The sequence below is a fragment of the Aptenodytes forsteri genome, unplaced genomic scaffold (assembly GCF_000699145.1).
Source record: "Aptenodytes forsteri isolate BGI_AS27 unplaced genomic scaffold, ASM69914v1 Scaffold258, whole genome shotgun sequence".
Taxonomy (NCBI): domain Eukaryota; kingdom Metazoa; phylum Chordata; class Aves; order Sphenisciformes; family Spheniscidae; genus Aptenodytes; species Aptenodytes forsteri.
This window is the reverse complement of record NW_008795250.1, coordinates 2,365,809-2,387,179: the sequence shown is the minus strand read 5'-3', so window position 1 is coordinate 2,387,179 and position 21,371 is coordinate 2,365,809. Positions and strand designations below refer to the sequence as shown.

Here is a 21,371-nt window from a genome sequence, read left to right as displayed (position 1 = left end):
TTTTTCATTTAAATCTACAAAAGGGTGGAAGATGCTCTTGGATAGGGACTCTCTAAGGGTACTACAGTGCACGTGAAATTCCGTGCAAGCATCTCGCAATTTAAATAGTTGTTATTTGCATGCTAACATTAAGAGGGATAGAAGAGTGGGCTGAGCTGCCAAATCTTCTTTGAAGTTGAACTGTCCGTTTGGTAACGGAACACATAATCATCCATTACAAATCTTATTTTATATGGTAATTGGCTCATTTGCTCTCTGGTTATCAATTTAACTTCTCTACCACAAACATCTGTACTTGCAATGTGTTAATCTGTGTGAATGCTAAACATTGACATAGTTAAACTATAAAAGTGTATTTTAAAAGCATTTTTTAAATTCATTAACTGGAAAGTAAATGATAATAAAGAGAGCACTTTATTATATTATTATCCCTTTGTAAGCAGCCTGGCATTTGCTTCATAAGCCAGAGAAGCAAAGTCATTTGAAAAAAAAGCAGCTTGGCATTTGCTTCATAAGCCAGAGAAGCAAAGTCACTTTGAAAAAATAATGTGTTTCAAATTCTAAATCTCCTAAATCAAAAATATTTGAGAGCACATAATAGGATATCTAGTTCAACTTTCATTTTTCTGGCAAAAAATATTGAATCTTACAATTCAATATTAATGCCTGCTTGTGGATGATGCCCCAGGTTAAAGCGGTATCAGTTGCTAAAGATATTTGAGTACTTTCCAAATGTCTTTATTACAAGTTAAACATTAGTGGAGAAAACAGAAATAATCCCAGAACTTTACTTTGCACTAATTTTGTTTCAGATGTGATGGTCCATCGGTTCCCTTATGGTGCTCCTCCTTCCTCCTCACCCTCCACTCGTCTCTCAACCTTTCAGATTAGCGATGGCCATTCCCAGACTACTGCTGTTTGTTCTTCTGTGGTTCAATTTTTGTTTTGCTTTTAAAAAGCTACCTATTTTCTGCTAGGTATCATGGAAGTCTCTTACCCAGTAGGTGGATGTTGAGGGAATTCTGAACTGCTGGCAGCGTACTCAAAGAGGACAATATGCGGAACACTGCTAGAGACATCTTTCTCCAAGACTTTGTGATAGGATCCAGTCTGTGCTGGGCAGACGACGTGTGTACACTGAGGAGTAGGGACTTGCCCTTTCTGATGCTTCTCTTACTGAGGGAAGGTCTGATGTGTCTCCTCTGTGATGTTTATGCTCATGGTTTCCGAAATAAAAGGGTGTCTAAATATGCTTTTGAAAGAGATAACCATTAAACATGTAGAAGTAAACGGAAAACTGGGTAAAAATGTGGTTTAGTTAAATGTAAATTGTATCGTAATACTTCTTTTGATAAAGTAACTTTGGCAGAGGCAGTCTTGAACCCCAAGCAGCTATTTTTTGTGTTAAGAGCCACTCATGATTTTATTGAACTTCTCTTACATATCCCTTTTCTCATCCTTGAGTTTTACAGTGTAGCTACTCAGTACAGCAATTTGCGTGTATTCTGAGGTCATCAGATTAATTTTTTTACACAAGTTTTGTGCTTTTGACAGTAAATGTTATTGGCTTGTGTTTATTAGGATTCCTGTAGTAAGTTTAAGATACGGCTAAGGAATTAAATGTTAGCCTGTAATGAACGTTATGAAAATAGGATCTTTGTACATTCATGGAAAAACTAACTCTTCATGTTTCCAGTTTTTATGTCCCCTTTTTTCAATGATGTAAGCACTTCGAGAGAGAGAGAGAGAGAGAGAGAGTGTGTGTCTGTATACATAGGGAGAAAGAGATTGAAAGGAAATGAGAACATAAACTATTGATCAAGCAGACTAGAACAAAATTACTCATTAGTTAAAAACATCTAACGATGAGAGAGCAATGATCTATCACAGGCTGACATCAGTATGATGCATCTGGGAAAGGGCAAATACGGTAGTAGAATGAATTGGGCAAGATATTTGCTGTAGTGATAACACTGTATTTATGCCATTTTTCAAGTCACTGGTGAGACACATCTGAAATCGCATGCAAATAATTGAAACTCTACAGGCTACGAAGATTAATTCAAACTAGAACAAATACAGAGGGTCTGAGAGGAGGGTGTGGGTGACTTGTCAGACCAGAACTAAGCAAACATGACTTGTTGAGCCTGCCAAAATAAAGGCTGGGATATGGGAAGGGAGTGGAGAAAAAGTGCAGCTCACAATAAATAAAAATGCCAAGGATAAATGCCAGGGAAGAATAAAAATTTTAAAATAAAAGGCACTGTTTTCATAAAGAAGAAGTAATAGCAGTTTGGCCACCAATAAATTCAGAAGACAGTTTTCAAATGTCAGATCTAACGATGAGAGAGCAATGATCTATCACAGGCTGACATCAGTATGATGCATCTGGGAAAGGGCAAATACGGTAGTAGAATGAATTGGGCAAGATATTTGCTGTAGTGATAACACTGTATTTATGCCATTTTTCAAGTCACTGGTGAGACACATCTGAAATCGCATGCAAATAATTGAAACTCTACAGGCTACGAAGATTAATTCAAACTAGAACAAATACAGAGGGTCTGAGAGGAGGGTGTGGGTGACTTGTCAGACCAGAACTAAGCAAACATGACTTGTTGAGCCTGCCAAAATAAAGGCTGGGAATGGGAAGGGTGACTTGTCAGACCAGAACTAAGCAAACATGACTTGTTGAGCCTGCCAAAATAAAGGCTGGGATATGGGAAGGGAGTGGAGAAAAAGTGCAGCTCACAATAAATAAAAATGCCAAGGATAAATGCCAGGGAAGAATAAAAATTTTAAAATAAAAGGCACTGTTTTCATAAAGAAGAAGTAATAGCAGTTTGGCCACCAATAAATTCAGAAGACAGTTTTCAAATGTCAGAGTTATATATGGTTATAACAGCCATCTGATACAGACAGTAGGTACAAAAATAAATCATTTTAAGGTGGAGTTTATGGTGGTTTTGGTAAATTTATGGAAATTATTATATGAAATGGATGTCTGAAGTCATAGGCAACTAGACTCAGCCCCATCCAGATTTTTGCTCCCATGTGAGAGATTTTGAGCACCAAACATACATGTACATCTTTATGTAGTTTCTGATATAGGTTTACGTGCTTATCTGAGAGTTAAGCCATCTTCTTACTCTATCAATAAATATTTCCAAATGTCAGTGTTCTCTTATTTAATTTATAATCCAAAACTTGAGGGTTTTTTGGAGAGCTGCTTGTCTCCAGCCCGCTGTTTTTAAAAATATTAAATCCACCTATAAACCTTTACAGTCATTTCATAGGAAGAAGTAAAACATGATCTAGTATTCCTTATTCCCTAGCATTAAATAAATCCCATTGATAGGTGAAGCGTGTAAAATGTTTGCCTAAACTCTGCAGCCCTTCCATATTGACTTTCTTTGATAAATATTAAAGGGCAAAAGGCCGCTTTTGACTTTCCCGGAACTTGAACAGTCAGACCTACCAACGTAAGTAAGCAAATTGCCCTTATGTTGGTGAGTGTAGTAAAAACAAATAAATAGGGGAATGTTCTTCATAATAGATGATATTCAAATTGCATGTGCCTGCAAACAGCTCTTCTTTCTGCCGCTAAGCTAAAGAAGCTGCGAGTCCTCATACGCAGCTGGATGCTTCTTAGTGGCACATTCGTTCACAGAAGATTTTTAACACGTCTGCGCATTGGACACTTGGGGCTTGTATTACCGAAAAATTCTGTATCTTTGAGTTTTTATGGATTTGAAATATCTTCAATTTAATTAATCTTACTCTGAATGCATAAGGACATCTAAAAAGGCAGCCAAGACCCACAGATAACAACTTTGGTACGTGTCTTAGATGAAGAACCTTTCTACTTTACTGTGTTATGAAATACACGTCTTTGGTCATACATATCTGTAATGCTTTATCAATATGATACAAAGGTATGTGTATAGTCCTGTACATGGTGTTTCTTGGGCTTACACAAACCAGAGAAGAAATCTTTGGATAAATGCAGCACTGCCTATTTGATAAGCTGAGTTTCTTCACAGAAACACAAGGCAGTGGTGCCCTAGGAAAGTTTCATCTTAGTTTTGTGTCCGTTCATTTTTAAGAGTCTTTTTTAATACAATTTTAGCTTTTGGTTACCTACTGACTTAAGTATTGAGCACAAAGGACTCCCTGAAAAATCTCTAGTGTGTCAACTGAAGGATTTTATCTGAATAAACAAACTGTTGCTGATCATGAGACACCCTTACAGAATGCAGCCTGGCTGCGCTACCGCTGTTCTGTGCTCTGCGGAGCTCCAGCTGGCCTTACCGTGCATCGAAGTGTGGATTACTAAAAAAGTTGTAGACAGCTGTTTTCATCATGGCCTGACTTTTTAATTTCAAATCTAACTTACAATCTTTCCATTTGACAAATTAATAAACTTTGCTGCAGGAAGGGGTAAAGGCTTTCATTGTCTTGCTGGGAGTTTATCCCACAAGATTCTTTATTTGTGAACGGAGCTTAAAGCTGTTGCACAATTAAGCACTAAATGATTTGTTCAGATGAACTCTGAGTTGGTGAAGGAAGAGTGTGAATGATGTCTGAAATCCACTGCCTGCTGTGGTCTTTTTAGCATGCAGCGACATGCCTACAGCAGATAAGAGAGTGCAACGTGTTCTTCAACCACAGCAATATTTTTTTCCAAATGGCATCTATGTCTCTCGGTTTTAAAATACTTAACTTTACACTTTACACATCTTGGCTCGATTTCTTCTTTCATGCATTCTTAAGAGGTCATTTCAGATTAAAATGGCTGGCTGTTTAACTGGCCCGAATGTAATTTTTGAAGTAGCGCGGAGCTTGTATCAGCTTCTGTCAAACCCTGATCTGAAAATTTCTGCCAGCATTGCTGCTGTTTGTGCTGGAGTCCCTGAAGCCGTCTTTTTATGTGTTGAGTCTTACTGTATGTTAGAGTAGGAGCACAACTGCTGTGTGTTTGTGGATGCTAACACCATCTTTTGTCTTTCTTCCATTTTATTCGAAGTTCCTCCTGAATTTCTGAAGCGGCCTGCAAATATTTATGCTCATGAATCTATGGACATTGTGTTTGAGTGTGAGGTGACTGGAAAACCTACTCCAACTGTGAAATGGGTCAAGAATGGAGACATGGTGATCCCAAGTGACTATTTCAAAATTGTTGTAAGTATATTGTCCGTTTTGCAGATTATTAAGCTGTCGATCTGTCTGTTAGTCCTCTAACACATATGCGCGGAAGCTAGGTTCTTTTATAGGACCGGCTTCCTATTTTTGTACTATTGATGTTTGGGGCCTGGAAGAGAAATGGTTTCTTGAAACCTTTAATGCTCCGTAATTCAGTCATTTTACGGAAACGCTAAGGCATGTTGCTTATATTGTATGAGTTGATTTCTTTATAGCTTAGATTTTCCATGAGGGACAGACGCACACACAATGACAAAATGGACTTTGTTGGTTGAATGTGTTAAAGTGCAAGCTTGCTGTGAACGCTGACTGACTACGTTTTCTGCAGTTGTGAGTGAGCAATGAAAATCACAATTTCAAACAGGAGTTTCAATATAAATATAACCGAGTTGTGGATCATGAGTTTTGGCACACCGGTACTTCTAGAGGGAAATTTTAGATGTAGTGAAAGTCATTATTGAGACATGGTTGAGAACTTAATGGTTGTATAATTGGGTATACCTGAGGTCGTAGGATTGTAACAGAGAGCTATGCAGTTATATTCAGTGCTTAAAATATCGTAAAAATGGCTGTGGAAATGTTATGACTTACCAGCGATATGTGATGTTAGAAAATGATAGCCATTAGTAAGAGCTTCTGCTGCTTTTTGATACCGTATAATTTGAGGATTCAGTGCAAAAGAGATTAAATCAGACGGGAACTCCAAATACACTTTTCCATGTTACTGTTCAGAAGTTTCTCCTGTCATAGTAATGTGCCATAATAACACCATTGTTTTTGCAATTGCACCCCATTTTTAAGTGTTGTGATTTTCCTTTACTCCTCAGAAAGAACATAATCTGCAAGTTTTGGGTCTGGTGAAATCAGATGAAGGATTCTATCAGTGCATTGCAGAAAATGATGTTGGAAACGCACAGGCTGGAGCCCAGCTGATAATACTTGACCTTGGTAAGATAAACCGTGACAATACAGTGCCAAAAGATGGGGAGGAACAGTTTCAAGGGACCGTTTCCAGATGATGTGTTATATCTATAACTCAGCTAGAGTAGGATGGTGTTTTAAAATTGTATGAGTGTTTCAGTGTCGTCTTCTGTACACTTAAATTTACTTAGGAGAAGTTAAGGTGTTCTATAGGATTCACCTTGTATTTTGGAAAATATGTAGAAAATATTTAGGGCAATAATAAACTGTAGCCAGAAATCTGAAATACTGTTGCATGCTGAGATTTTAATGAAAATGAAAATGCCAAAATGAAAAAGCCAAAATGAAAACAGTCGCTGAAATTACAAAAATGAAAAATAAGCAATTATGGAGCGCACTGCAAATGAAGTATTTTACACCAAAGTCATTCCAGTGTCCAAAGCTTTTTTTCTGCTATTAGTTTAAAAAGTAGTAAGCTTTGTCATTTCTGTAAGCTGCAACTATAAATTTTTTTTTTGAGTTACAGCTGCAGTTTAAGATAAATATTTGTTATTGTGCTCCAGTCAGTGGAATTGCTAACAGTGCTCACCCTCTTGCAATGTCCTGCATTGCACACTGTGGATGTTAAAAGGGAATAATTGCTGTTGCAATTAAAGAACTACTATCTTCCAGAAAAAAAAGGTAGTACAAATATCATGGCTAAGGCATCAGCTTGTTTTGCTCTTTCAGGTCACACAGTTCTTAAAAATAATTTCTAAGAGCACAAGGAAGAAAACTGATACTAAGGGGGATGAGGGGAGAGACAAGTCACAGAAGAAAATATTAATTCTATGCTTTTGGGGGCTTTGGTGTTGCCTGTTTTTTTGGGGTATTGTTTCAAAATTCTAATTTCTTTTTTATTTGGATGGAAAGGATTTAGGAGAAGCAGTCTTTTATATGGTCAGAGGCATGATGTAACTTCACACTTGCGATTTTAACAGATGTGAATCTGCTAGACCTGGTTTTGGCGTTCAACGTAGAGAGTAAACTGTTACGAGAGTGCCATAAAGAGAGATTTTCCATTTCTTTTCTGATTGTTTTGTAGAGTAGTTGTGCACTTAAAACTTCTTCTGAATTCTCGTTTGGATATGGGTACGTTTCATTGCTGGCTGAAGAGATGCATGTACTTTCCACAATTATTTGGGGAATGAAAGGTGCCCTCTACTGGATTCAGTAGCTTTAATGCTATAGAGCTGTGGGATTTCAACCTCCAAGTAGCGTTAGGCATCTGGATCCAGCAGCGGCCTACTGTCATCAGGTTGCCAGAAAAATTATTAAAAGTGATTTTATTTCTGCTATATGCATGAATCACCCGAGTAGTTTCCAAATCTTTCAAGCGGAAGCGTTATTCCATATTTTCCACATTTGAAAAATACTGAATAATTAATGCACTTGGGTTTTGAAGCCCTGCCCAAGTTTGTACTTTCACCCAGTTCCCAGTAGTGGTTTATAAATTACTATTACGGTGATTATTTTAGTTCCTGTGGTCTCACTCTTCTTCCTTTCCCTCCCCTGTTGTTTGCCCAGTGGTTCCTCCTTCCTGTTCTACTCTGGCAACCTGTCCTGTTTTACTAAAGGACTTTGCCTTATAATGCTGTCCTTTTTCTTTTGCATGCTGCCAAAGGATTATGGATGCAGTGTTGATGGAGTCTCATTTTGGGTGTAAAGAGAGACCCCCGAAGTCGTATCGTTCTGTTACATGGCCTGCAGTGTTTTTAACAATGCACTCCCTGTGTAACACTGATGCATTTTAGTTGTTGTTTTCCAACAGTAGAGATAACCACGTGATACATCACTGAAAGTGCGTTCTGGGTTCTTTGTTGTTGTTGAGTAGTGGCGTAACAAGTAGCACAACCATGAATGGATGTGCTGTGTCTCAGTTGTGATATATGAAAACTGGTATGATATACACAGTCAAAGAAAATACAGATTTTGATATCTTCTTTTAATACCTTATCACAGTATATGAATGGCAAAGGAGGAAGCGATATTCAGGGAGAGAGAGTGAAGGTATCGTGTGTAGTAGTTCTTTCATGACAGATATCTTCATACGAAAATTAAAACCACTTATTTGAGCAAAAACTATTCTGAACATTTCAGTCGTTAATACAGAAAGCTTTTTTTTTTAAATTCATACCTGATGATGAGAAATACCTACTTTGCCAATTTTAAAAGTAATTTCAGTGAAAAAATGTTAAGCGTTCATCAAAGTTCTTCATCCCAATTAGCAGTATGTCCCTTCCCTTGCTGTTCTCTGTTTTCTCCTTCCTGAATGGAATTGGCAAACACCTGGCTATTTACAATCTATTTCCAGTTAGCCCTTTTGCTTATCATATCAAATTGATCTTTAATAAATTAAATTTATATTAGAAAGTAGGCATTTCTCAGAGAGGCCGCATGCATTCTTTATGGGCCAGTGCTGAAGAAATGGACCAAGGCGATTGTGTGGGCATCTATAAATGGTCTACAGCATTGATTGTGGTGTAATGGACAATGAGGGAGGGGGTCGTTGGCTGCCATCAGAGATGAGTTTGAGTAGTTGGAAAAGGCAGTTACTCAGACTTTGAGGGAGATACGCTGAGAAAGGTTAAATAAAATAAACCAATAAAACTTTGCACTTTACATATTAGATCAGAACTTAGTTGTCTCTTCTGTACATTAACTTGTTTCAATCTAAACCCTTCATATGGAAATTTTCCAACGTGTTGGTTTTTGCTGCCTAGAACGATACTGTTTCATCCATAGCTTTATTGAGGTGTACCGTAAGGGTTTTTGAGTGGTCTGAAAGTAAAATACCCCATCTGTATTTTCTTCAGTCTTAGATGGTTGCATAATTTTTAAATACAGTAGGCGGTAAAGTATATAATGTGATCATCTGGTACAACAAAAGGTTTTCTGTGTTTGGACATAGATTTCTGACTTAGCAGGTAGCCGTATTTTGGTGATTCACATTGTCTTCTGCAAGTTTTGGTGCATAAATGCACATGAGTGTATGTTGTGCGTAGCCACACAGACCAGTGTATATGCAGACTCTCATCTGCTAGAATAAGCTTAATATAATTGTTGGTCAGACATAAGTTTCTTTTGGGTTGGTCTTTTTTGTATTTGGGGTGAATTCTGAAAAGCTTGCAGCGTACACAGAAGTTATTTGTGGAAAATATTAAAACAAAGAACTGACTAGCTAAAAAAGTTAGGGTAATTTGAAGGCTTAGTGGAGTGGCTGTTTTATTTTCAAATTCTGTAATTCTCTGTTGGTAAGTTTAGAAAAGACGACTGTACTGGGAAATGGGTTGGCTGTACAAAGTGCACAACTTTTGCCTTTTCTGGACTATATAAAAGAATTGTGGCATTGAGAGAAGAGATTTTAGGACAACTATTCATAATTGAGAAGGTTAAAAGGGAGAGGAGAAGGGAGTAGGATTCAGGTAAATGGTCTGAGTTAAATACTCTTCTCCTACCAGTATCCCCTGGACTTAACTTCAGGTGTAGAATTCTGCAAGAGAGTTGAAAAGCGTCGCATCTGCTTTCAAAATACTTTGAGATTTGAAACTGTGTCCTGTTTCTGAGATAGTGCCCGTCTCCTGGAGGCTAAGTGCCTTTGGGAATTGCACTGGAGGTGCCTGGTCTGCCTTTTGGGGAGAATTTAAGAACTACCTAAAGAAAGGGAGGTACCTCAATTCCCACATTCCTCTGCACTTGCCCTCTGCCAGCGTTTGGCAGTCTTGATGCTCCTCTCTTTGCCTTAGTGATTGGAAGATAGGTGGTCTTGTCTTATATCCTGCAAATGCCACCACGGAGGACTCCTGCATATCCCAGTGAGAAGGAATAACCTTAGTCGTGCCTTGGGAATTACTTTCTCAGCAGCCCCAAAATCTCTCTCCCCTCCTTTTTTACACAAAACCAGCCTTTTTTACTTACAGTTAGATCCTGACGGGTCAGCCAATTACGGATATATCATATCATATACTAATATGCTCAATTATAACAAAGCTATTTCTTGTCATCGTTTTTACGGCATTATTATGCGTGGTCTGTGAAAACCTCAGTAATGGATACATTTGGGTTTTCTTTGTGGAGGTTAAATGCTAGTGACAAGACTGAAAAATTCAGCCAGGACCTGTAACCTGGCCTTTCCCCGTGTCGCTGGCATTGCTCAGAATTGCCATTTGGGAACTGAAGAAAGAACAGGTGGTAATAAGTAAAAGGAGGTGCCTTTGGGGGAGGGAGGCAGATGGTTCCCTGTCACCCCTATGTGATAGGCATTTGACAAGTACTCAGGCACCAAAAAAAAGGAGTGATTCTTGAATGCTGTATAAAGAAAAATCATAGACTGTAAACAAATATGCCACATTATTTAGGGAACAATTTCAAAACATTATTTGAGATGCACTGTATCACCTTCAAAATTCCAAAGTAAGTGTAGTATACGGCGTGATTTTTGTACTTTTATACTGCAAAAGTTAGTGATTACCATTCTGTGCCATATTTGTGAGTTGTATAGGAGTGAGATCTTCAAGTGAATGAATTGAATATGCTGCTGGTATCCAGTGGTACACCACGTCAAGATTTTTTTGTAGTGGAACTATCCATTTCTTTAAACTTAAATTTTTCATGAAAAAAAGTTTATATCCAAGCAAGGATATTCTGCACGTGAATTAATATTACCAGCATGGGAAATGAGGAGGAATTAGAAGTCTGCATGTAGTTGCAGAGCTGTGAGGCATTTGGGATTGCAGAGATGTGTTAGGATAGCTGCAAGGGAGGGATACAGGCTCTTTGAGGACGGGGTGGGGAAGCAAGGAAGAAGGTCACGCTATATGCAGAGGTCTGACTCGAATGCATGTAGCTTTGCCTTGGGAGGGGATGATGAGCCAGCCGAGAGCTTATGTGTAAGGATCGGAGGATGGAAGGACAGCATTGTCGTGCATGTCTGCTAGAGATCAACTAATCAAGGGGAATAAGTAGATGAAGCCTTCTTTACACAACTGGAGGTTGCAGGCCCTGGTATTTATGTGGGTTTTTTAACCATCTGGTGTCCACTGGAATGGCAACTTGATGGTGTGGCAGGTAATATAGGGGGTTTCTGGAGTAGGCTGAAGAGATTTTCTTGACACGGGTTGTCCGTGGATGACTGGTGGAGGTGGTGTGTTGGACCTGCTATTCAGGAAGAAAAAAGAACTGGTCAGGGATATAAAGGTCATAGCAGCTTTGGCAGCAGCTATCATGAGATGTTTTAATTTAGCTTTCTAAGAGAACTGATCAAAGCAAATAGCAAAATTACAGCCTTGGACTTCAGGACAGGAGATTTTGACTTGTTCAGGGATCTTTTTGGCAGGTTCCCATGGGAAATTGTGTTGATGGGCAAGAGGTGAAACATTTGATCTTGAAGGACAGTCTTTTCAAAGTACAAGACTGGTCTATTCTAAAGTGCAGGAATTTGAATGTGCATGGCCAGGAGACCAGTAGGGATAAAGAAGGAGCTCCTGACTGAGCTCAAACACAAGAAGTACACAGAAGTTGGAAGCAAAGGCAGAAAAGTGACAGATACTGCCTGGATGTGCAGGGATAGGACTAGGAAAGACAAAGCTCATCTGGAGCTAGAACCATTTCAGGGATGGTTATGGAGCAAATCGCCCTGGAAGCCATGCCTGGGTACATAAAGGACATGATGATGATGACTGGGAAAATCCAGCATGGATTTACCAAGGAAAAATTGTGCCCAACTATCCCAGTAGCCTTCTAAGGTTAAATGGTTGGCCCTGTGATCGAGAGGAGAGGACTGGGTATCGTTTACTTTGCCTTTAGCAAGGCCTTTGACACCATCTCCAGTTGTATCCCTGCAGCTAAACTGGGGAAATACAGACTGGACGGGTGGATGGTGGGGTGTGTGGAGAGCTGGCTGGCCCAGCAGGCTCCCAGCATCACGGTGAATGGGATGAAGACCAACTGGCAGCCCAGGTAATGAGTGGTGTTACCCAGGGCTTGATGCTGGGACAAGATAGGGTTTCATATCTCCATCAGACCTGGATGATGGGACAGAGAGCGTCCGTAGCAGGTTTGCAGGTTATACCAGATTGGGAGGAGCAGTAGATATACTGGCAGAGAGGGACCCCGCCAGACCGGAGACGTGGGCTGGTGGGAACCTGAGAGTTCAACATTGACACATGCAGAGTCCTGCATCGGAACCAGAGTGACTCCTTGCAGTGGTAGAGGCTGGCCGCCAACTAAGCAAGCAGCTTTACAGAAATGGACTTGGTGGGATAGGCAGGAGTTCAAACGATGTGATTGTTCCCCCCTACTTGGCACTGGTGAGACCACATTAGGACAGTTTTAAGCTTCCCAACACAAGACAGACATTGGCATAGTGGAGACCTACCAAGATAGTTAGGGAGCTGGAGCACATGATGTACTGAGATGTATTGTGACTCTGAGAGAAATGAGTTTGATTATTCCTGAAGAATGAAAGCCTAAGAACATCTTACTGCTCAACCAGCTGATGGAGGGCATAGAGCAGATGGAGGTAACAGGAAAAGACTGCAAAAAGGGTATTTCTGATCAGATAAAATGGTTTCACAGTGAGGGTAGCTGCAGCTGGAACAGGTTGCCCAGGAAGGTTGTGAAATCTCTGTTCTTGGGAGATACTCAAGACACACCTAGACAAGGCCCTGAGCAACCTGGTCAAAGGTGGCTCTGCTCAAGTGAGGGGTTGCATAGATGAACTCCTGAGATCCCTCCTAACTAGCAGTATTCTATGATTCAGAAAAACTGTTGGTCTGAGAGGTGTGAATGGACCCTATTTATCTCTTTGTATATAGTCTTAATGTAATAGTCAAATTATGACAATTTTGTGGTATATATTTCCCTGCTGATCTCCTTATGAGAAACATAAATGTCTGGTATTGGTGGCACAGTTTGATGTTGCAAACCAAATTTGATTAAAGTATAACACCACTTCAGTTGCACTGTATGATATTAATTCCTTCACTGAATTGCCTTATGTGAATCCTAATTCTGAGAGAGTTTTGAAGACATCATTTATTGACCTAAGTCCGTGCTCTCTTTGTGTAATTGAATTCTGTCCAGGACCATTGCTGCATGAATAATTTCATTTTATGTTGATACTTCTCTGCCGGAGTTTGGCCATGAGCTATGTCAGGTCTCATAGCAGTGGAATGAGGTGGACGGGACTCCTGGTAGGGTAGGGTGGGGACTTCCCTGACCCGCAGCAGGGTGGAGAACATCAGAAGTCTGATGAAAGTTTTCTGGAGTCAGCACATTTCAGCTAAGCTTGTGTCGAAAATCTGGCATTTCTATACCACAAGGGGTATTCAGTTGTTTGAGGTTACTTCAGGCTGACACAGACTCGGAGATTTCAGTGGATCAGATTCCACTCTTAAAAGCTATTTCACCTCCCCTAGACTGACGCCAATCAAAAACATTTCCACCTGTAGTTGGATTTCCAACTTCTTGGTAGTCAAACCTTGGACCCTTTTTGCTTAACTTGTAGAGTGTCGAACCTTGGTGTGCTTGCAGCCCTCCTGACTTTGCATGCGTTCAAAGCTTATGAGCATTTTCTCCGCTCCGTCATCTGGGTTGTTAAAAAAATAACATCGAATCTTATGGAGCTCGGTATCCCCTCCTGTACACCCCAGTTCAATATCACCTCTCCTTCTGACACCGAAGCACTGAGAACTATTCTGAGTGTGATTCTCCAGCCAGTTATGAATCTACTTTTGTAGTAGCCTCATCTGGAACACGTTTGCTTGCTTTTGAAAATTTCATGCGAGGCAATATCAAAAGCCTTATTTAAATCAAGTTATATGAAATACTCTGTGTTTTCCATATCTGTAAGATCCATTATTCTGTTGTAGGAGGCAAATATAATTTCTTTTTGACAAATTTTGGCTTCTGCTGAAAGAAATCCAAAAGTTGGCACTAACAGGTTTGTGCTCTGATTTGAAAAACTCAGTTGCACTTTGGGGTATTTTCCATATGTAAAAATTTACATAAATTTAACTTCTACCCTTGTCTGGTTCGAGCCCAGAGGCAGACAACTTACATGTTACTTCAGGACCTATTTTGGATGATTTCACAGATATCAAATATAATTTCTCAGGCTCTCTCACATCTTACAGAGGTTTTTTTTTGGAATATTTTGTATGCAGTCACATACTGTGAATCAAGAACGTTTAGTGTTGTTGTCAAGGTAATACAGTAAATATTTTCTCAGTCCGTGGAATTCTATGGAGTTCTTGGAGACTATGGAAGTACTTGAAAAACATGCAGGGCATTATGGATGAAATTTCAGAGCAAGATGAAAAAAAGTCCACTGAATAAAAGAGAAGGACTCCGTTGGGTCTTCTTCCTGAAGACTGTTCTATTTCTTCACTCAAAGAGAAATGTCTTCGTGTTCTTTCTGTCTTGTACAATTTTACGTGTTTTAACGCAAGGAGAATCGAGGTCCCTGTGGTTTATGTGAGTGACTTTCAGAAGGCTTAGTGTCCACCAGAGAAGAAATGATTTGTAGATTAAAACTGAATAGTAAGGCTGCAAACCCTTGCAACCAAGAATTCAAATTTTCTGTAAAGAGGAAAAAGTGCTCGAAAGAAATGAATTGTGGATCTCAAGGGAGCAGGAAATAGTAATGAACCTGACAGCAGGTCTGTGCAAAGGGCACCCGACCCTGCTAGGATGGAAAACCTGGTGAGATTTGAGAGATCCCATCTGGTGTCATGTGGGGGGAAGATCCAAAAGTAGGAGGATGGAAAATCCACTACGATGAGTATCTTTAGAGAAAAGACTAGCAGGGGAATTTCCTCTCCCCTTGAGAAACCTCCCCACTTCTGTCTATCATATGTCAACGTATAGCCATGTGGGTTTTTTACTCAGCAGACTCAAGGCTTTTTTTTAATGAAAGCAACCAGTTGCCATGTTAAAACATGATATTCATACAGTGTTTATCACAGTTTATGTAAAAAATTGTCTCACAAGTTTAGAAAATAATACAGAAGGTTACGGGACTGCGATACTTGAGCCGAGTATCTTCTATATGATATATGCCATTTAAAATAGTTTGACTGTTCGTGGCAGTTACTGTGTTACAAAATCCAAGTCATTTCCTCATTCACCGCTGTACATGCACCAAGCTCTCTGCTCTTCTGTGTGCACACACATATTCACAGGTATAAAAAGATTTGCATGCATAAATACTCATCTTTTTAAATGAAAGAGTTTTAGGATGCTGTAGATACCACAATTCTGCGAAAAACTCTAAAAGCAATGAGTGTAACAAGTACGACCTCAATACTGATGGCATAATGAAGGTTTTAAAAGATAATGGCAACGCTTGTGTTAAAAGTAGGCGAAAGGTTTTCCAAACTTGCTGCCTCGATCACTGTTTTATAATATTGAAATGGCTTCATGTGAATGATAGATGAACAGCTTGTAAGTCTCATCTTGAAAGTTGTGTTTTAGGAACATAAACAGCATCTGAAATCGCAAACTGACTTAAACAGTATTTTGTAAAACCAGAGCCAAACTCTATTTTGTTACTGGTTGTGTACACTTCATTGCTAGTTTTCTGTAAACATAACAGTATGTTCTCCTCTTTAAAGCTGAAAGACTTTTTTCATTTTAATTTTGATTTTAATTTACATTACTTAGCTAGTCTTCCTCAGTGAAAGTCAGCATTTATGTTTCTCATGGCTGCATGTATGTTCAAAATTGCCAGAAAGCTGTTTTAATTCAGTTCGTTTCATTTCTTGACTCAATACCTGTTTAAAAAATGGCCTTTATTTATTCCCTCTTTATGGCCCCTGCTTATGTATAGTCTTACTGAGAAGTCCAACTGATTAAACTGAACTACACCCGATCACAAAGTTCTTGAATTTTAACTTCTTGAAATTGGGACCTAAACAGCTCTCATATTCTGCGTTCAAGAGACTGTTCATGTTTAAAGTTGGCATGCGCTTTAAATAAATTGGTCTAATTTAGATTAAATTAGTAATAGATTAATGTTTGACAGTGCGTGGTGAATTGCAGGAAGGCATAACAAAATTGATAGGATGCTTTGATTGTGCTTATTAGTTTTCATTTTTTGTTTTATGACTGTATTTACAGTTGACTTGGCAAAGAAATTTGAAACCTTGTGAAGGTATTCATATCAGATTGTGTGCACCATGACTTAAATTTAAGTCTGCTCAGGGCAAATACGGGTTATGGTGATTGCTACTTAGGCAGTTTTACTTTGAAACACTTGGACTGTGTCACCTGTTTAATTTTGGTTTTCATGAGTGAAATGAATGATTCAAAGGTACTTGTGTTTAAAGAAATTATATGTCATACTGTAAAGAAGAATAATATGTAAGGAATGTTAGGTGGAGGCAGAGAAAGAACCTGTAGGAGCAAAAAGCTTCGATGTATTTTGAGAAACATTCAACACATATTAATACATGTTTTCTATCCTTCACCTGTATTTATATTTATTGTACCGCAGCAAAAGCGGAATGAACTAGAATGTGTATACGCTGTATGACAACTGTGAAACAGGCTCAAAGGCTTTGAGTCCCTGTTTTATATCACCCCTTCTGGGTTATCCTGAATTCCCAATAGAGTTTCTCGGTCCAATAAAAGTCTCTTTGCCACCAGAACGGCTAATAAACGCAAATACGCTTACCGTAACACCACTTAACCAAATCCACCAATTTCATTTTCCATTTATCCTCTTGTATTTTATGTAATTGTTGTTTCTGTCAGCTTGGCTAATGCCTTACTAGGTAATCTGTTGTCAGCAATGAGTATTACCAGGAACCAAAGCTGTGCAGCTCTGAAACGGTGTTAAGCAAATGCAAGTGTATTCAGTGTGACCGGCTAGAGTTGTTGAGTGACGGTTGATTGTTCCTCTGCCTGTATATGGCTTCTAGTTATAGGTGAAAGTAAAAATGATCAGGGTGAGGAACATCAGCTGTAGGTATAGGATGCATTCATTGTATCACGATGGGTGTTTGGTTTTAGTGGTTTTAGTGTTTTTTCGTTTTTTTTCTTGTTTAGATGAAGAGTATAATGGCAGGATTAGCTTTAGCTTGATGTCTGTCATGACTACCGAAGGCCTTTATTATTCATAAACAGGGTTGTGAAGACTGACAGAAGTAGCCTTACTCTGTAATTGATCCTAGCCTCATGTCGTAAAGGAAAATATCAGATTTTGTCAGTCTCGCACCAGAGGGGGGAACAAACGTGTGGATATGGTCTTAAGTGGTTGCTTATATTTCAAAGTTGCTAAATTATACAGTAATATCAGAGACAGCTGAATGCCGTTTGGAGAAAAAGGATTGGTTTACAGTTTGGTTGCATGTGTAATAGGATTCATGCAGTTGAATATCTGAATCTGGGAGAAGACTGTCTTACTTCTGATGTCACAGATTTTTCCAGCAGGCTTGACAAGATAACCTGAAGAGGCTTACGGGTTTTATACCATGAGGAAAACAAATAAATCTAACAAATAAATAAGTCTAACACTGATTTTTAATAATGTGCATTCAAATTTGCCTAATTTCAGTATTGAAACTAACTGCAAATTGCAACTGTTCTCACTGCATTAGAAATATCCTGGGGTGGTATTTTCTTGGGTTTTTTGATTGTTTCCCCTCTCCTATCGTCTCTCTCCCCTCCAAAAAGAAGGAACCTAATAATTGTGGAGCCAAAGTCTTTAAAAGACAAATGGATTCTGTATGGTTTTCCTGTTGACACGTTATTACTGAAGGTGCTAAAGGAAAATAAGGAGAAAGAGGAAAGTCGTACCTGGCTCTGCTTTTCTGAGTCCAAGTCACAGAGCTACTGGGGGCTACTGTGTCTCAGCAATGGGCATTTCACCGTGGGACGAGAGTCAGTGTCCTGTCTCATTCTTTTCTTCAGCACCATTTTGCATATAACTGCTTTTTAATCTTGTTGGTCAAGAGTTTTTAACAGTGGTCGATGACCAGAGTAATTCACGTTTAAAATGTTGCGACTGTTGCTGTAGACTTGGCTCATGTACATTAGGGGAATAAGCTCACATTCTTGTGTGCTGTGATGCGCACGCCAAAATCCCAAGCCTCTGTGCTAGTGAAAGAAGTGGTATTTTAAAAATGCTGATGGGGTTTACTATTTCTGTTAGAATTAGAAATATGAAGAAGCAAAAGAACATCACCGGGTTCTTTAAAAGTAGAAAGTAGAAAATCTTAATTAAGAGTTCGTAAGATTGGCTTGTGTCCCCTTTATGTGAATTCCCAAACATCCTGATACCTCATCTAGTTTCTATAAAAACAGTGGGTCTGAGGTAGCCTGTGAATAGTAAGCGAGCAGCAGATACGTGTGGTCTTTAACAGAGAAATGCAGTGGAAATGAGTATAAAAAACCCCGATACCCCATCTAGTAGTATTGCTCTATACGTGTTACAGCCTAAAGGAGGAAAAGGGCCTAAAAGAGGAGAGGTGGGGTTTGCTTGGTATCTTCTCTCCCTTAAACAAAAAAGTTTGTACCAACCTAAATGAAAGACAAATAGAGTGCACTAGGTATGTATAAGAAACAAGTAGTTAAATAAGTCGATGTTTGATAAAGAGATTAGCAGAAATGAGTAACGTTTTGACATACAAACAGCTTGTTCAGTCTCATCTGTTGCAGCTTCAGCTTGCCAGAGTTGTTGCTGCGGAGTTGTTTGAAGTGTCAACAGAGGGAAATTATCTTTCACTTCCAAGTTATTTCTCGGAGAAAACCATGTAGGCTAACATTCAGATAAATCCTGTGAGTGCTGCAGCCACCGCTGGATTGGCACACATCAACTGCCGATATCCTAAACAGGGAGATGGACGTTTTACCCAGAGGAAACTTTGAGGAGCATTACGGTCATTTAAAAAAAGCTTCAGTTTAAAAGTTATCTACAAGAAGGAGCGTTGGACAGTAGCAGGAATTGCACCTTGTGGATTAGCAACCGCAGCTGGAGGATGGGTTAATTTATTTCCATTTAGGCTGTTACTGAGAAAGGAGAGAAAGGGAGCACTTATCCTGTGGTGTTTCTTTGAAAATACATCCTTAAATAGTCAAGTAGTGTGGCTTGATCATGGTACCGCTGTAGTGGTACTGCTCTGCCATCGAAGCAGTGACTTAGTCCTAAACCTGGCTGGTTGAAATTGTTATTGTTAATTATTTGTAGCATTTACAGAATTGACAGCATCTGTGGCCCTGTTACCTTGGGTGTGCAAACAGTGAGTGAAAACTGAACAACGCTGCGAAAAACACGGAAGGTGAGATGGAAATGAAGGCGTGGGGAGGTGATTTGCTCAAAGTAAAAACACGGAAGGTGAGATGGAAATGAAGGTGTGGGGAGGTGTTTTGCTCAAAGTGGTAACGTGAGTTATTGGCAGAGTCCCAGCGAAACTTTAGACTGAGGGAGCAATCTTGCCTAACTCTGCAAATATGCAAATGGCTGCTGTAAAAACGAACACTTTTCAAAAAGACACGGCATTTTTATTCATGCTTTTCCATAAAGAGCTTTGCTCAAATGTAGCACATTTGCTTTCGAAATAAAATTATTGCTTTCCTGTTATTATTAAAGTCAAATTACAATGTATTGTTGCAGGCTCTACTGTTCTTGAGAGATTTTTATTCTGTGTAGGAGTTCAATTTATGAATATTTACATTAAGAGGATAACCTGTACAGGGTTCTTTTGGGGCATTTATATGTGTTTTTTCTGCCTGGGGTTCTAGATGTGTGTTTTGTTCAGGGTTTTTGACTCTCTCTTCTCAAGGAGTGGTTGTTAAAGAAAAACTTAAATCTTTTTAAAAAAATGCAATATTTACTACTGAATTTTAAGATTATGTCCATCATTTTGCAATACGTAGTTACGGTTTGAATTTCTTTCCAATAACAAAATCTGTTTAAAAGTAGTTTTAAACTCCTCGGGGATAGGTAGAGGTGTGTTTGGCTTTTTTCCTTCTTTTTTATAATGTGAGTCTCGTGATCAAAATGCATGCAGGGCTTTTTTTCTTTACATCCTCCCCTGAAACGCTGGTATCTGATCTGAACTGTGGGGTTCCTGCTTAGGTCTATAGGAGAGGCCGCATGCCCCTGCGGACTCACCTCTGCGTGTAATGCGTCAGTAAGGTCTGTCACGCCTTTTTAATGGTTGTTTTATGAGACAGGAAAAAATCAAATTGTTTCCTCTACACCAAAGCATTTCATCGTGAAATGAAAATGGGAGGAGTGTTCTTTATCAGAATGGATTTTATGACTTCCTTTAAAAAACAGGCTCATGGTCAGAATGTGTTTATCAGTATATTTATATAGTCACAATTTATTCAGTGCCCATCGGTGTCCATTTTACATTAGAATATATAACCAAATGAATGCTTAAAAATCATAATCAGTGGGTATTATTTAGGAATTTGCTTGTTATGTATTTTTGGCAAGCTTTTTGCAAGTAGCATGCATTGAGTGAAGAGTAAATAACAGTTCTCATTCCCAGTGGTAATGTAAATTAATCCAAGGCAATTTTTAAAAAAAAAAAAAAAAGGCATTTTGCCTGCCTGCTTTAGGCAAAAAATGTCGGCATAGAGAAATAAGAAAGTGAGCATCTCCATTTCATTTTATGAAGAAAATGAGGGTTGCTTTTGTTTGGGAGAGGGTCTGTTCCCCAGGATAGGGGATTGCATTTAGTTTTTTAAGTCTGCTAGAGACAAAGTTGATTCAGAGAGCTGTGTCGGGTTCTTGTCCTCAATCCTCTTCCTTCTTTGAGATGATCTAGGGAAATGCTGGTGTGAAAAAGTAGTTAGTTGATTCAGGATGATAAAGCAGCAAAAAGTTTTATAGTATTGAGAAGAGGAGGATAATTATGTCCAGCTTTAACTCCGTGAAATGGCTTCCCCAGAGGTTCAGATGAAGGCCCACCTCCCAAGGTAGGAATGTGAGATGCTCCGGTGGGAGCTGGGTGCTCCTTGTAGCCCGGCTCGGTCCTCCAGCTGCACCCCACAGTGGTTGCTGTTGTCTGTGTTGCCTCGGGCAGCTCACTTAAACTCTTCTTTCATAGAATCATAGAATCATTGAGGTTGGAAAAGCCCTCTAAGATCATCGAGTCCAACCGTCGACCCAACACCACCACCCACTAAACCATGTCCCTAAGCGCCTCATCTACACGTCTTTTAAATACCTCCAGGGATGGGGACTCCACCACTTC

The 21,371-nt window shown here is 39.2% G+C and overlaps 1 protein-coding gene across 1 annotated transcript in view; it reads left to right on the top strand.

The window, feature by feature from the left end:
* The window catches only part of NEO1 (neogenin 1), a gene marked incomplete at its 5' end in the record, with an annotated part of 157,007 nt that overhangs the window by 66,738 nt on the left and 68,898 nt on the right, over window positions 1–21,371 (top strand). The window contains 2 exons of the mRNA XM_019471969.1: window positions 5,027–5,181; window positions 6,030–6,150. Coding sequence (XP_019327514.1) covers window positions 5,027–5,181; window positions 6,030–6,150 — 276 coding nt within the window. The remainder of the gene's footprint in view (window positions 1–5,026; window positions 5,182–6,029; window positions 6,151–21,371) is intronic.